Raw genomic sequence first — 16,666 nt, forward strand, 5'->3', positions numbered from 1 at the left:
TAGAAAGCCTGTGCCTTAGCACACCTGCTTTCCTGCTGCTGATGTGTCGCTCCCCAAGCGGGCATATAGCGACCTATGCAGTTAAAAACAACACATGTACACACTGCAGTATATATTGTGGTCAGCACTATGTGTGCCGCTTACCGCCCGCCTATAAGCGGGTGTATGTCGCCACCGTCCTGCCTGGTTGCCGAAAGTCCGAGCTCGGACTGCAGTAATGGCTGCCGGCTTCTTCCCCAGCTCATGTGAGGAGGGGCGGGCCGTGGGCGTGCCCCAAGGCAGAGCGGGAATCCGGCGTCCGACAGTGTGCAGTGAGAGGGCTGGAGCATGTAAATAACGCTCCAGCCCTCGGCGCTGCTGATTGCTCAGCGTCTGTCCCCTTCCCTGAGTGACAGGGAGGGGGCGGGAACGAAGCGGCACTAGGCCGCAGAAGCCGGGGACTGGATTTATAAGCGCCGCCGCCGTAAAAGCGCGGTCGGCGCCCAGTCCCCGGCGAACTACAAGTCCCAGCCGCGCCGCCGCTCCCGGAGCGTCCGGCGCGGTAGTTCCCAAAACACAAAGTCACTCAGCAAAGCTGCAGTGACTGTAACCCATTACTGTCCCCGGCGCACTAGCACACCCAGCAAGTCTGGAGTGTGCTGTGTCCGTGTGACCGGGGACACAGAGTACCTGTAATGGTGCAGGGCCAAATCCCTGAACGGTACTCCAGCTCCGTATCCAGCAGGTTCAAATAGGTCTGTGGATGGAGCCCGGCGTCAGAGCTTTGAGGCCGGCAGGATCCCACTTCCTCAGAGCCCCCCAGGGGGATGTGGAAGGAAAGCAGCATGTGGGCTCCAGCCTCCGTACCAGCAATAGGTACCTCAACCTTACAACACCATCAACGGGTGAGAAGGGAGCATGCTGGGGGCCCTATATGGGCCCTCTTTTCTTCCATCCGAAATAGTCAGCAGCTACTGCTGACTAAAATCTGTGGAGCTATGCATGGATGTCTGACCTCCTTCGCACAAAGCTTGAAAACTGGAGAACCCGTGACACCACGGGGGGGTATAGCCAGAAGGGGAGGGGCCTTGCACTTTTTAGTGTAGTGCTTTGTGTGGCCTCCGGAGGCAGTAGCTATACCCCAATCGTCTGGGTCTCCCAATAGAGCGCTGAAGAAAGGCAAAATGAGCAAGTGTAAGTACACAGTGCTATATAATATGATTGCAATATATTAAGATGATAAAAAATGTTGATGGAAGTGTTTCTTTGAACATAAAGCACCACTTCAGCGTGCTTTTTTTTATTGCACAGCTGGAGTGGTGCAAAAAAAAAAAAAAGCAAGTCCCCTAACAACTTTCTGATACTCCACCTCCTTGTGACTTCAACCTCTGCCTCTCCATCAGGCTTTGGCAATTTGTGACCAGTGGCTGCTCCAGTATTTCATGGAGTGCCCTGTAGATCACTCTTCAATGGTCATGAACATTTTTGATACTTCCCATCTAGATAAATTGCTGTTGGTCAGAGTAAATACAAATAATCCTGCAGGAAAATCCCAAAAAAAAACAGTGCAGATTTTGATGCCGATTTGCTTGTTGATTTGATTTGTGAAAAGCAGCAAAGCATTAAAAAACAAAACAAAGAAGAAAACCCCACAACTACAGTCACCCACCGATGCTTCTATGCAAAAACTTCTGTAATTTGCTTCGGATTCTGGATTTCCCAATTCCCACAATAAATCTTTTACGCAACAAATCTGAGTACATACTGAACAGAAACGAGATCCAAAGATACCATAGGCATGTCAGCCATAACCTCCAAGACAGATCAGAGGTGGAGCACATAATTACAGAAATTCGGTCTTATTCTCAATCTGGTTTAATGGGACTGATCTTGATTGCAGATATTTAAACAAATAATGCACCGCTCCTTGGGAAAACATGCCAGAAGAAGGCGGATATGCGATCTTGCACTTCATAACACTCTGTCAGGTTAATGCTAAAAATATAACTTCTCATTTAACAGTCTTGGTGCCAGATGTTAGAATAGAGAATTCACTTAAGAAGGAAAGTTTCTGAAAACTGCAGTGCGAGGACAAAATAAAACGAGGAACGATTTTAGGATTTGGCAGTAAATTAGGTTCTCAAACCTTAATATATAGATGCACTTTCTAAAAGTTTAAATAGGAACTCGAGTGAAAATAGAGTCACATGAAAATTGGAAATGCAGAAACTTTGCTAATAAGCTCTAATCTGCAAAGTGGGTTGAATAACTTGTGGCTAAAAAACAAGTCCAACTCATCACCCCGCCACCACCATGCTTGACTGTTAGTATGAGAGGTTTGTGCCAATACAGTGTGTTTGGCTTTCACCAAACATGGTGCAGCACATTATGGCCAAATATCGACTTTAGTCTCATCTGCTCAAAAGACATTGTTCTAGAGGTGCTGCAGCTTGCTCAGATGCACCATTGCAAATTTTACCCAGGCTGCCAAGTCAGACTCCATCATTTTACAGTGAAAAAATTATTCACAAGTGGAAAACATTCAGGATAGTTGCTAATCTTTCCAAGAATTAAATGGAACCTGTCAAGTGCAATATGCACCCAGAACCACATTGCTAATCCCTGTCTAACTGTCCCAGTATCTAGCAGCATAGATAAATCTTTAGATTTATAGATCTTTAGAAAAAGTATTTCAAAGATCTTTCATGATATGCTAATGAGCGCAGTGACTAGTCACAAGGGTGTTATTTCCCCCACTAGTCTCGCCCTCTTAGCACGCCCACAGGGGTCTGCTAACATGCTATTCAATGCCCAGCATCATCGATGGCGACGGGTGTACCTGTGTCTGTTGTCACCGCTTCAGAACGCTAGTGTAGGGTCAGTGTGCATGATCAAAAGTGCATCATTGCACTTCCAGTCATACGCACTAGACCTCTCTGAAGCCGGGACGTGTACACCTGCTTCATAGTGCGCATGACCGGAAGTGCTGGGACTTCCCCTGTGGGATGCTTCTGTGGGCATGCTAACATGCTAAGAGGGCGGACTAGTTGGGGGAAATAACGCCCTTGCGACTAGTCCCTGCGCTCATTAGCATATCATGAAGGATCTTTAGAAATACTTTTTCTAAAGATCTCTTCATCTATGCTACTAGATACAGGGACAGTTAGGCAGGGTTTGGAAATATGCACACAGAATTGCTCGTGTTGCTGGGTGCATATTGCAGCTGACACGTCCCCTTTAATGTCCCTGGAAGCTCACCCCAAGGTCATACTAGGCAATGCTCAAAAGTAATTCCAAAAAACCCAAGAGATACAGCTTTGGCTCTAAAGGCCTCAGCTTGAATATTTTACAAGCTGAGGCCTTTAGAGCCTGAACTGTAGCTCTTGTTTTTTTTTGCAATTTCTCTGAGCATTGCTTAGTCTGACTTTGGGGTGAGTTTACTGAGACATTAATCCTTGAGAGGATTATCAACTACCCTGAATGTTTCTACTTGTGAATAATCTTTTTCAATGTAATATCATGGAATCCAAATTGTTTTGAAATGGCCTGATAGTCCTTCCTGGACTGATGGGCAGCAACAATTATTTCTGAGATCATTACTGATATCATTTGTCCTCGGCATTGTGTTAACACATGTCCGAGTGCTCCAGACCAGCAAACTGCTTCTTCTACGCTCATAAGTTATGGCCACAGTGCAAAACACACATAGTTTTGGCACAATTTTCCAAAATCAAGGCAAAAAGGTTGCCGTTTTACCTTGATTGAGGCAAAAATTTTGTGAACACAGCCATGAAAAGAGATGGTCATACTTATTTATTTACTTGTGTATATAGCATCACTTATTTCCACTACTCTGTACAGACATCAGTTGCTAACAATTAATCAAGGGCATTTGATTATGAGCAAAAGGCTGCTACTTACCCTTATAAAGGAAGCCTGACATCAATATATTACCTAGTAAGTTAATCCCAGATGCCTGCATGCAGGTATATGATAATTACACTGTTTGTAGCTAAACTATATTTGTAGTGGTTTTGATATACTTAAGTATAAACTTGTAAGTGGAAAACCGATAGCTTGAGTCATCACATACAATGGCCAAGTCAGTCATGGTCTAAAGAAACATCCTTTCACTCGAATCGCTCCCGCCAGGTGACATCAGCACAGTCGTCTTTGAAATCTACTGTGGACACTTGCATATTCTAGGCTCAGGACTCCATTAAGTGCGTTGAGCTTGGTGAGGTGTATACACTTTAGCTCGCTGCACATGACAGAGGCGTTCTGAGCGTAATTTCAAAGACGTCAGCTCTGAAGTTATCTGGCTGAAGCGATCAATCAAAGAGAAAAACGTTTCTTCATATCAAGACTCACTGACTCGGCCAGTATACTGTAACACCCCAATAACTCGGGGTAACTTTTTTGTACTCACTAAGGCAAGATTTTACTTGACAATTATAGCAAAACAATTACACACAGCTTAACAACAAATCTCATTGTAATTCTCACGTAATTTCCTGCAGAAGACTGAGATTAAATTACCGTATTTTTCGCTTTATAAGACGCACTTTTGTTCCCCCAAATTTTGGGGGAAAGTAGGGGGAGCGTCTTATAAGCCGAATATACGGGGGGGAGGGGATGTGTGTGTATATATATCATTATATATATATATATATATATATATATATATATATATATATATATATATATATATATATATATATATATATATATATATATATATATATATATATATATATATATATATATATATATATATATAAATAATATACATATATATATATATACACACACACACACACCTGCTGGGGGCAGGTGAACGCTGCGGGCGGCAGCGTTACATCTCCTGCTCCCGCTCATATAATATGCACAGCCGCTGTACATCACCGTGGTGCTGAAACCGCACCGCAGTGACGGGCTGGGGCAACGGTGCATATTATATGAGCCTGCGTCCCACTGTGATGGCACATGCCCCCCCCTGTGTTAGATATGGCCCCCATGCTGCTGCTCATCCTAAAATAAAAAAGCTTTACTTGCCTCCTCCAGCGTTTCTCCCCGGTGTCCCTGCTTCCACTGTGATCAGGCACGCAGAGATCTCACTCTGCTGTGCCGATCACATGACCGGCACCAAGAACCAGGAAGTGGAGGAATAGAAGCACGGAGGGAGACAGGAGGGAGATCAGCGCTGCAGGAAGTACGGAAAGAGTGTTTTATTTTACTATGGGCAGCAGCATGGGGGCGATATCTAACACAGGGGAATGTGTGCAATCCATAGGGGGGCATAGGCAGCACAGGGGAACGTATGCAATCCATAGGGGGCCATAGGCAGCACAGGGGAACGTATGCAATCCATAGGGGGCCATAGGCAGCACAGGGGACTGTGTGCAGTCCATAGGGGGCCATAGCAGCACAGGGGACTGTGTGCAGTCCATAGGGGGCCATAGGCAGCACAGGGGAACGTGTGCAGTCCATAGGGGGCCATAGGCAGCACAGGGGAACGTGTGCAATCCATAGGGGGCCATAGGCAGCACAGGGGAACGTGTGCAATCCATAGGGGGCCATAGGCAGCACAGGGGAACGTGTGCAATCCATAGGGGGCCATAGGCAGCACAGGGGAACATGTGCAATCCATAGGGGGCCATAGGCAGCACAGGGGAACATGTGCAACCCATAGGGGGCCACAGGCAGCACAGGGGAATGTGTGCAACCCATAGGGGGCCACAGGCAGCACAGGGGAATGTGTGCAACCCATAGGGGGCCACAGGCAGCACAGGGGAATGTGTGCAACCCATAGGGGGCCACAGGCAGCACAGGGGAATGTGTGCAATCCATAGGGGGCAATAGGCGGCACAGGGGAATGTGTGCCAGCACAAGGGGGCTATATTCAATATAAGGTGGCCATATCCAGATTAAGGGGGCTAATTTTAGGATGGGGGGCTATGAGGGACATATACCCTATATGATTTGTTAGACGGACACTGGCATTATAAGATGGACCCCATTTAACATTAAAAAAGAATAAATTATTTTTTCCTTCACCAAATTTGGGGGTGCGTCTTATAATCAGGTGCGTCTTATAAAGCGAAAAATACGGTAATAGGCCATTTTCTGATGTCATGATCCATTTAAAAGGGAACCTATCAGGTCGCCTATAAACCCAGATCTACAAGCAGTACTGGTTGCATATTTCTATTCCCTGCCTAACCGTCCCTGTATCTATTAGCATAGATAGAGATCTTTAGAAAAAAGTATTTCTAAAGAGCCTTTATTATATGCTAATGAGTACAGGGACTAGTCACAAGGGCGTTATGTCCCCAGACTAGTCCACCCTCTTAGCATGTCAGCACACCCACAGGGGCGTGTGTACACGCTATTCAATGCCCACTGCCTTGCGCTATCAGCAGTGAAGCCCTTACCTGTGTCCCTTGTCACCACCTCATACACTGGGTTTAGGCTCAAGGCGGATGATCAGAAGTCCTGGCACTTCCACTCATGCGCACTAGACCTCTCTGAATCCGGGACACGTTCACCCGACTTCATAGTGTGCATGACTGTAAGTGCTGAAACTTCTGATCATGTGCATGGACCCTGGACCTGGCGTCTGAGGCGGTGACAACAGACACAGGTACATGCGTGATGGCTGACGGCGCTGGGCATTGGGCATTAAATAGTATATTAGCATTCCCCTGTGGGTGTGCTAACATGGTAAGATGGTGGACTAGTCGGGAGACTGAAAGCCCTTGCGACTAATCCCAGCGCTCATTAGCATCTCATAAAGGATCTTTAGAAACACTTTTTCTAAAGATCTCTTTATGTATACTACTAGATACAGGGACAGTTAGGCAGGGACTAGCAATATGTAACCAGAACTGTCTGTGGGTCTAGGTGCATATTGCACCTGACCTGTTCCCTATAGTTCTCGTGGAAGCAGTAGGAGGGTACTTAGTTTTTCACACACTGCTTCTGCATATTGTGTGTGTATAATGGGAGTTGAGGCCATGTTGTTGTCTATAATATTTGCAGCATAACCTATCTGTTGTAGGTCTCTTCCACATTTGTCACCTATTTAATCCATTCCAAGCTGCATGTGCACATACAATGAAACCGTCAGATTTTGCAGACAGCGATCTTACCCGGCCCTCCTACAGCATCACTGTCCTTGTTCTCTTCTTCAATCTCTTTCAGAACTTCACTCAAAGCTTCCCACTTGGGGTTGCTCTCTAGCACCAGCTCTCGCTTTCCATCTGATGATAGAAATTAAAATCAGACAAGATATTTATGCTTTGTACCGAAAAGTATGTTATGAAAAATAGTTCAGTAAATACACAACTTTTTTCATTTTACAAATCAGTGCATGGTGGTCAGAAATAAAAACGCATACTCCCGGCCATTCCCTCATCGTTGTCCCAGCTTCCTTTTCTGTTGGCTGTGTCATGTCACGTTACAGATTTACGCAATCGCCACCGACTGGCTGCAGTGGTCACCGGTCGTCTGAGTCAGGAGAGAGTCCTAGTAGGTTTTCTCTCTTAGATCAGACAGAACGTCACCACTGTGAACAATCAATGGGAACTGATTGACTACAGCAGTCACATGCTCCCCCAATGAAAGACAAGATAAAGAGCCTGACGAGGACACAGGCAGCGGTAATCAGGACTGGGGGCAGTCAAGTAGTTATGATTGTTATTTTACAGTATCGGCAGGTAATAATGGAGTTCCCATTTAAGTGTTTGCAGACCACCCAATGTCGTAATATATAGAGACAGTCAGAACCAATAATATTTTAGAAAGTCACTGCATGAATATTGTGCAGCTGTAGAAGCATAGAACTGGCTGGCCGGACCCCCAACGGAAAAGATTTTCCACCAGTTGTGCCTTCACAATTGCTGGATATATAGAGTTGAACAAGTTCTGTACAACAGCGCTTCCACACCCCGTCCTTGTGATCATGCGACGCTGGGGGCCAATAGGGAGCAGATGCTGCCGGGTACTGAGTTTGCTAATATGGCAGCCCCAGTTACAGGGGAAATTGGCAATAATAAACATGTATTTAAAGCACCAATCCAGTGTTGTTTTTTTTTTGTTTATTTCACAGCTGGAGTCATGCTTTAAATGTACTATGCTCACCTACTACCGTCTTAATCAGTTTCCAGCGTCACTCTGGTCGGCCTCTGGCAATTTGTGACCTGCCAGCAGCTCTACTGTTCTTGGAGAGCGCTGGAGGTCACAAATCAATACAAGTCTATGAGCACCTCGTTCTGGTTCTCAGAGATGCATTGGGAGCTTGTGACATAACTTCTGACTTCAAGCCTTCGGTTATAGGCACAGGTTAGCGCCACAGGACATGAGCGATGTGCAAAATGAATTTTCTTAAGAAAATTCCGGAGGCTCAGTAAGATTTCCGCACCTGCGGGAAAATACCGCACCGAAATCTGCATCCAAATCCGCATGTGGTTTGTTGCGTTTTGCTGCGGATTTGTTGCGGATTTGTTGTGGATTTGTTGCGGAAATGCCGCAGCCAGCATCGGACTGGCTACTGGAGGAATCTCCAGTAATACCAGGCCTGTCCGCGGTTACCTGCACTGAACTCCGGAGCTCTCACCTGAGCTCCGGAGTGCAGCCTAGACTAAACTGCAAGCGCCGAGTGATTGATTCCCTGGCGATTGCAGTTTAGTTCAGGCCGGGCTGATCTCCGGAGCTCAGATGACAGCTCCGGAGTGCAGCCCGGCCTCTCTACAGCCGTCACCTGAGCTCCGGAGATCAGCCCAGCCTGAACTAAACTGCAATTGCCGGGGAATCAATTACTCGGCGCTTGCAGTTTAGTCTACGCTGCACTCCGGAGCTCAGGTGACAGCTCCGGAGTTCAGTTCAGGTAACGGAATCCAGGCCTGGCATAACTGGAGATTCCTCCGGTAGCCAGTCTCGCAGCTACCTGCGGAAAAGAAGTGACATGCAATTGTTTTTGCTGCAGAAATCCCGCAGCAAAACATGCAGCTGTCAAAATCCGCCTAGCGCGCACAGCATTTTTTTTTCACCATAGGATTTGCTGGTGAATCACTGCAGGGATGTTATGAACATTTTCTGCAGCGAAACATGCAGCAAATCCGCGGGTAAACCGTGGGAAATTCTGTTTAGTGCGCACAAGGCCTTAAAGGGAATCTGTTACCTACTCACCTGCTCAACGGTCCCTTTCAATAGTTGCGTTGCTGGTCTTGATCTGGCGCTTCCACTATCTTTGCGATCACTGTCCTCTGTCTTGCTTGGTGTATATGACGCATTCTATAACTAATACAAACGACCGGCACTCCAAATCTTCTGGAATATTTTTATACTTTATTACATATGATATCATACAGGCGTAAAATAACGCGTTTCGGCTAATAGTGAGCCTTTTTCACATCTATAGATTGTTTGTATATATATGTGTGTGCATTCATTCAATTAGTGGATTACTTCCTTTGTGACTGACCCACCTATCTCATCTGCATATTAAATTAGTTAAATTATGTTACTCAAATTTCCATATATGTGTCTCATTTCACTTAAATCAAAAACAAGCAGATTCACTAAGATGATGGTTCAATCACCATTACAACGGATTTAAACATATAAGAAAACTATAGTTAAACAACAGCCTGTTTAACTACAGTTTTCTTATATGTTTAAATCCGTTGTAATGGTGATTGAACCATCATCTTAGTGAATCTGCTTGTTTTTGATTTAATTGAAATGAGACACATATATGGAAATTTGAGTAACATAATTTAAACTAAATAATTTAATATGCAGATGAGATAGGTGGGTCAGTCACAAAGGGAGTAATCCACTAATTGTTTGAATGAATGCGCACACACACACACACACACATATATACACACACACACACACACACACACACACACACAATCTATAGATGTGAAAAAAGAGAATTTTGTTTACTTACCGTCAATTCTTTTTCTTATAGTTCCGTATTGGGAGACCCAGACCATGGGTGTTTAGCTTCTGCCTCCGGAGGACACACAAAGTACTACATTTAAAAGTGTAGCTCCTCCCTCTGAGCTTATACACCCCCTGACGAGCAGACTCAGCCAGTTTAGTGCAAAAGCTGAAGGAGAATAGCCACCCACAAGTAAAAACAGAGCAAGAACCGGAACAACCGGAGACTCTGTCCACGACAACAGTCGGTGATAACACGCGGAACAAGAAATTGCCAACAGGCAACAGGGAGGGAGCTGGGTCTCCCAATACGGAACTATAAGAAAAAGAATTTACGGTAAGTAAACAAAATTCTCTTTTTCTTTATCGTTCCTTTGGGAGACCCAGACCATGGGACGTCTCAAAGCTGTCCCTGGGTGGGAAATAAACAGAAAACTAAGAAGTAGGCATAACCTAACTTCACAAATGGGCGACAGCCGCTTGAAGGATGCGTCTGCCCAAGCTCGCATCTGCCGAAGCATGAGCATGCACTTGGTAGTGCTTTGAAAAGGTATGCAGGCTAGTCCAAGTGGCAGCCTGACAGACTTGTTGAGCCGTAGCCTGGTGCCTGAAAGCCCAAGAGGCACCGACAGCTCTGGTGGAGTGTGCCTTGATCCCCGGCGGGGGAGGCACCCGAGAACACTGGTAGGCGTCCGAAATGGTCGACCTAATCCAACGGGCTAAGGTCGGCTTAGAAGCAGAGAGGCCCTTGCGCCGACCTGTGGTTAGCACAAAAAGAGAAGTGCACCGCCTAAGAGTAGCGGTGCGAAACAGATAGATCCGGAGAGCACGCACCAGATCCAGAGTATGCAGCGCTTTTTCAAAGCGATGAACAGGAGCCGGACAAAAGGAAGGTAGGGTAATGTCCTGGTTAAGGTGGAAAGGAGAGACCAAGAAAGTCCGGAGTCGGACGGAGAACCACCTTGTCTTGATGAAAAACCAAAAAAGGTGACTCCGAAGAGAGCTCAGCCAAATCGGAGACTCTCCTGAGGGAAGTTATGGCCACCAGAAAGACCACTTTCTGTGAAAGACGAAACAAAGAAACCTCCCTAAGAGGCTCAAAGGGGGGTTTCTGCAAAACCGTGAGAACCAAATTAAGATCCCAGGGATCCAAGGGCCGCCGGTAAGGCTGAATGATGTGAGACGCGCCCTGCATGAAGGTGCGGACCTGAGCCAGCCGGGCGAGACGCCGCTGGAACAGCACTGACAGAGCTGAGACTTGTCCCTTGAGAGAGTTGAGGGACAGTCCCAGCTGCAGACCGGACTGTAGAAAAGACAGAAGGGTCGGCAAGGAGAATGGCCAAGGAGGATGGCCAGACGAGCGACACCAGGACAGGAAAATTTTCCAAGTCCTGTGATAGATCTTGGTGAAGGAAGACTTACGGGCCCGAGTCATAGTGGAGATGACTTCAGGAGGAATACCAGAAGCCGTCAAGATCCAGGACTCAAGAGCCACGCCGTCAATTTGAGAGCCGCAGAATTCAGGCGGAAAAACGGACCTTGTGAGAGAAGGTCTGGACGGTCCGGGAGATGCCACGGCACCTCTACGGACAGATGGAGCAGGTCTGGGTACCAAGCTCGCCTGGGCCAGTCCGGAGCAATGAGGATGACTCGACGGCCCTCCATTCTGATCTTGCGCAGGACTCTGGGCAAGAGAGCTAGAGGGGGAAACACGTAGGACAGACGAAACTGGGACCAGTCTTGAACCAGAGCGTCCGCGGCGAATGCCTGAGGATCGTGGGAGCGAGCCACGTAAACAGGAACTTTGTTGTTGTGACGGGATGCCATTAGATCCACGTCCGGAGTGCCCCATTTGCGGCAGATTGACTGAAACACTGCCGGGTGCAGGGTCCACTCGCCACTGTCCACGGTTTGACGGCTGAGATAATCTGCCTCCCAGTTTTCCACGCCTGGGATGTGGACTGCGGATATGGTGGACTTGGAGTCCTCCGCCCATTGAAGGATGCGTTGTACCTCCAACATTGCCAGGCGGCTGCGTGTCCCGCCTTGGTGATTGATGTAGGCAACCGCTGTCGCGTTGTCTGACTGGACTCGGATGTGCCTGCCTGCCAGCAGATGGTGAAAAGCTAGGAGAGCCAGAAGCACGGCTCTGGTTTCCAGCACATTGATCGAAAGGGCTGACTCGGACGGAGTCCAAGTGCCCTGCGCTCGGTGGTGGAGACATACCGCTCCCCAGCCGGATAGACTGGCATCCGTGGTGAGGATCACCCAGGACGGAGAGAGGGGCCGAAGCCACCACTGAAGAGAGCTCCTGGCCTGTGGCGACAGAGCCACTAACCTGTGCAAGGAGGAAGGCAGCTTGTCCCAACAGCGGAGAATGTCCAGCTGCAGGGGACGCAGATGGAACTGGGCAAAGGGAACAGCCTCCATTGACGCCACCATTTGACCCAGTACCTGCATCAGGCGCCTGAGGGAATAACGGCGGGGCCTCAGCAGAGAGCGCACCGCCAGTTGGAGGGACTGCTGTTTGACTAAGGGCAACTTCACAAGTGCCGGCAAAGTCTCGAACTGCATCCCTAGGTACGTGAGACTCTGGGTCGGAGTCAGAGTGGATTTGGGCAGATTGACAAGCCACCCGAATTGGGCTAGAGTGGCGAGAGTGAGCGAGACACTCCGCTGACAGTCTGCGCTGGATGAAGCCTTGACTAGAAGGTCATCCAGGTAAGGGATCACTGCCAACCCCTGTAGGTGCAGGACCGCAATCACTGCTGCCATGACCTTGGTGAATACCCGAGGAGCTGTGGCCAACCCGAAGGGGAGAGCCACGAATTGGAAATGATCTTCTCCGATTGCAAAACGTAGCCAACGCTGGTGTGAAACTGCAATTGGCACATGCAGATAGGCATCTCTGATGTCGATGGATGCCAGGAAATCCCCTTGGGTCATTGAGGCAATGACTGATCGCAGAGACTCCATGCGAAAGTGCCGCACCTGAACATGCTTGTTGAGAAGCTTGAGATCCAGGATGGGCCGGAAGGAACCGTCCTTTTTGGGAACTAGGAAGAGATTTGAGTAGAAACCTCTGAACCGTTCCCGGGCGGGAACCGGTACAATTACTCCGTTGGCCTGCAAGGATGCCACAACCTGTGAGAAGGCGGCGGCCTTGGAGCAGGGGGGAGTTGAGAGAAAAAATCTGTTTGGCGGGCTGGAAGAGAATTCTATCCTGTAGCCGTGGGAGATGATATCCCTCACCCACTGATCGGAGACGTGTTGAAACCACGCGTCGCCAAAGTGGGAGAGCCTGCCACCGACTAAGGACGTTGCTGGCGCGGACAGATAGTCACGAGGAGGCTGCCTTGGCGGCAGCACCTCCTGCGGTCTTCTGTGGAAGCGCTTTTGGGCGCCAGTTGGATTTCTGGTCCTTGGCTGAGTTAGTGGACGAGGCCGAGGGCTTAGTGGACGACCAGTTGGAGGAACGAAAGGAACAAAACCTCGACTGATTCCTGCCCTGGACAGGTTTCCTGGTTTTGGTTTGTGGCATGGAAGTACTCTTCCCGCCAGTAGCTTCCTTAATAATTTCATCCAGCTGTTCACCGAACAGCCGGGACCCAGCAAAAGGGAGCCCAGCAAGGTACTTCTTTGAAGAAGCATCTGCCTTCCACTCTCGAAGCCACAAGATCCTGCGGATAGCGAGGGAATTAGCCGAAGCCACCACAGTGCGGTGAGAAGCCTCCAGCATGGCAGACATGGCATAGGATGAAAAAGCTGAAGCTTGGGAAGTTAAGGTAACCATTTCGGGCATAGATTCCCTGGCGAGGGAATGCATCCCCTCTAGAGAAGCAGAGATGGCTTTGAGAGCCCACACTGCTGCAAAAGTCGGGGAGAACGAGGCCCCCGCCGCTTCATATACGGATTTGGCCAGAAGGTCAATCTGGCGGTCAGTGGAATCCTTAAGGGAGGTGCCATCAGCCACCGACACAACGGTCCGGGCTGACAGTCTAGACACCGGGGGGTCTACCTTTGGGGAATGAGCCCACTCCTTGACCACCTCAGGTGGAAAGGGAAAGCGGTCATCAGAACCACGCTTTGGGAAGCGTTTGTCAGGACAGGCCCTGGGCTTGGTCACAGTGGCCTGAAAACTGGAGTGGTTAAAAAACACACTCTTTACTCTCTTAGGCGAGGTAAACTGGTGCTTTTCTGCCAGAGAGGGTTGCTCCTCTGATACTGGCGGATTGAGATCCAGTACAGAATTAATGGAAGTAATCAAATCACTAACATCTGAGTCACTTTCGGACAGATCAATGGGGTACATGGAGTTAACCTCAGAGCCCCCCATAAAGGCATCCTCCTCGTCCTGCGAGTCAGCTCCTGAATCAGAGCCGCGGGACGAGGAAGGAGAGGGAACCCTGCGTCTCTTCTTAGGAGGACGGGGTCTGGGACCAGATGATGAATCCTCTGTGAGCTCCGGTCCTGAGAGACCCCTAGCAGCAGAGGCACCCTGTGAAGGGGGCTGATGCATGTTCAGCAAAGTCCTGGACAGAAGTCCCATGGAGTCAGCAAAAGACTGGGAGATAGACCTAGAAAAAGATTCTACCCAAGCCGGGGGTTCAGCCACAGGAGCAGGAGCAGCCTGAGAGACCACTGGGGGTGAGACTCCAGGCTGAGGCACCGCCAGGTTAGAGCAGGCATCACAATGTGGGAAGATGCTCGGTTCAGGCAGCAGGAGCTTACATGCAGTGCATACTGAATAAAGCTTTGGAGCCTTGCTCCTCGTATGAGACATGCTGCTGGAGTGAGGGCTCTGCCAGAGAATGAACCCCAGAGAGTATAATCAGAGGTCCACAACCGGAGACCGGTTGTGGCTTACCAGACCGCTGGAGCGGTGTTGTGTGCCCTCCAGATCCCGAAGCCCGGACCCCCAAGTACAGCACCTCAGCAGAGATGCTGCAGACCAGCGCTGCAATGACTGATCGCAGAGAGAACGCTGAGAAAATGGCCGCCGGAGCGAAGAGAGGGGGCGGGACTTGCTTGAGGAGCGGGATCTGGAGGGCTACAGAGACCTACAGGGGAGGGGACACACACTGCAGTGGGGAGTGTCCCTCCCCTGTACAGAACAGCCGCCGGGCGGAGCCGAGCCTGTCCCTCTGCATGAGTGACATGCGAGGGCAGTGAAACCGAAACTAGGCCTCCGGCGAAGCCGGGGCCTAAATTTGAGCGGCGCGGCCGGCGCGCAGGCACCATCGGCGCGGTTCTCAGGCGACAGCCAGAGAACCCGCCGGAAATGTCAGAACACATAATAAGCACACTCTCCCACAACAATAAAGTACAGGGACCCCCAATATATAAACGTCTCAGGTACTTAGCTTGCTGAGACGCAGGGCCAAGTCCCTGGGGATGAGTGCTCCGGTCCAGCAGGGTCCTGAAGGGCTGCGGATGGAGACCGGTCTCCTGCTAGGCATGGAGACCGTGCTGGCTCCCACTTCAAGCCAGAGCCCATGAGGGATGGTGAAGGAGCGCGGCATGTAAGGCTCCAGCCTTGGAAATCAACCTTAACAACACCGCCGACACAGTGGGGTGAGAAGGGACATGCCGGGAGTCCAGATGTGGACCCGCTTTTCTTCAAACTCTTTCCAAAAATCAAACAAATCAGATGAGAATGCATGTGTGGATGTATGCCACCTGAACACAAAGCGATAAACTGGCTGAGTCTGCTCGTCAGGGGGTGTATAAGCTCAGAGGGAGGAGCTACAATTTTAAGTGTAGTACTTTGTGTGTCCTCCGGAGGCAGAAGCTAAACACCCATGGTCTGGGTCTCCCAAAGGAACGATAAAGAAAAGGCTCACTATTAGCCGAAACGCGTTATTTTACGCCTGTATGATATGATGGAATAAAGTCTAAAAATATTCCAGAAGATTTCGAGTGCCGATCCTTTGTATTAGTTATACTGTTGATGCCTTCCTTGGACACGTGCACTTTGGATTGTGTGCCGCCTGGAACTTCTGTTTCTTCATATGATGCATTCTGTGTCATCAACAGTGTCCTCCTTTGTTCTCCTGTGCACACACACTTCTCTCTGTCCTATTGAGGGCAAATCAAAGTATTGTAGTGTGGATGTGTGGGCGGTCATTGACCTTTCCCTGCACCTGCGCATTAGAGCGTTTAACTCTGCGCTCAGCCGGGCACAGAGAAGTGCGCAGGAGCGTAATGGAAGACACTATGTGGATGATGAAGGACGCATTATCCAAAAGAATCTAGACGTAGGGTGGTGATCGCGAGGATATATACACATATACATAACACACACACACACACACATCAAAAAAGATGAAATCCAAATGTTATCTTGGGCTTGGGAGCACTTTCATTATCTCTTGGGGGACAGATTACATAAATAGCTCTTTAAGTAAAAAGTCCTGACCCCCCCCAAATTGTTTTATTCATTTAATAAGTGCATTTTAGTACATATTCGTAACATATAAACCTATAAAGACTACACTGAAATTGGTTTAACAAGAAATCATCTTTATTGAAAAATAAAAAAATATATTAAATATATCTAAAAACAGGTGCACAGCAGTGATGCATGAAAAAGCTATTCCAGAACACATACATATTACTGATAGCTTCTGATATATATATTTTGTTGCCATCAGGATGTGATATTCATAAAAAAAAAAAAAAAAAAAAGTATCAGAAATTAATATAAGGAAAAAAAAAAATTAAATAAAAATTGCAG

At 48.3% G+C, this 16,666-nt stretch overlaps 1 protein-coding gene across 2 annotated transcripts in view; it reads right to left on the reverse strand.

Moving 5' to 3' along the window:
- Window positions 1-16,666, reverse strand: part of LOC142245318 (DNA repair endonuclease XPF-like) — a 60,061-nt gene that overhangs the window by 22,192 nt on the left and 21,203 nt on the right. For both annotated transcript variants that reach the window (XM_075317940.1, XM_075317939.1), the window contains exon 5: window positions 7,131-7,241. In XM_075317940.1, coding sequence (XP_075174055.1) covers window positions 7,131-7,241 — 111 coding nt within the window. The remainder of the gene's footprint in view (window positions 1-7,130; window positions 7,242-16,666) is intronic.

Source organism: Anomaloglossus baeobatrachus, chromosome 7, assembly GCF_048569485.1.
Source record: "Anomaloglossus baeobatrachus isolate aAnoBae1 chromosome 7, aAnoBae1.hap1, whole genome shotgun sequence".
In the NCBI taxonomy this organism is placed as follows: Eukaryota; Metazoa; Chordata; class Amphibia; order Anura; family Aromobatidae; genus Anomaloglossus; species Anomaloglossus baeobatrachus.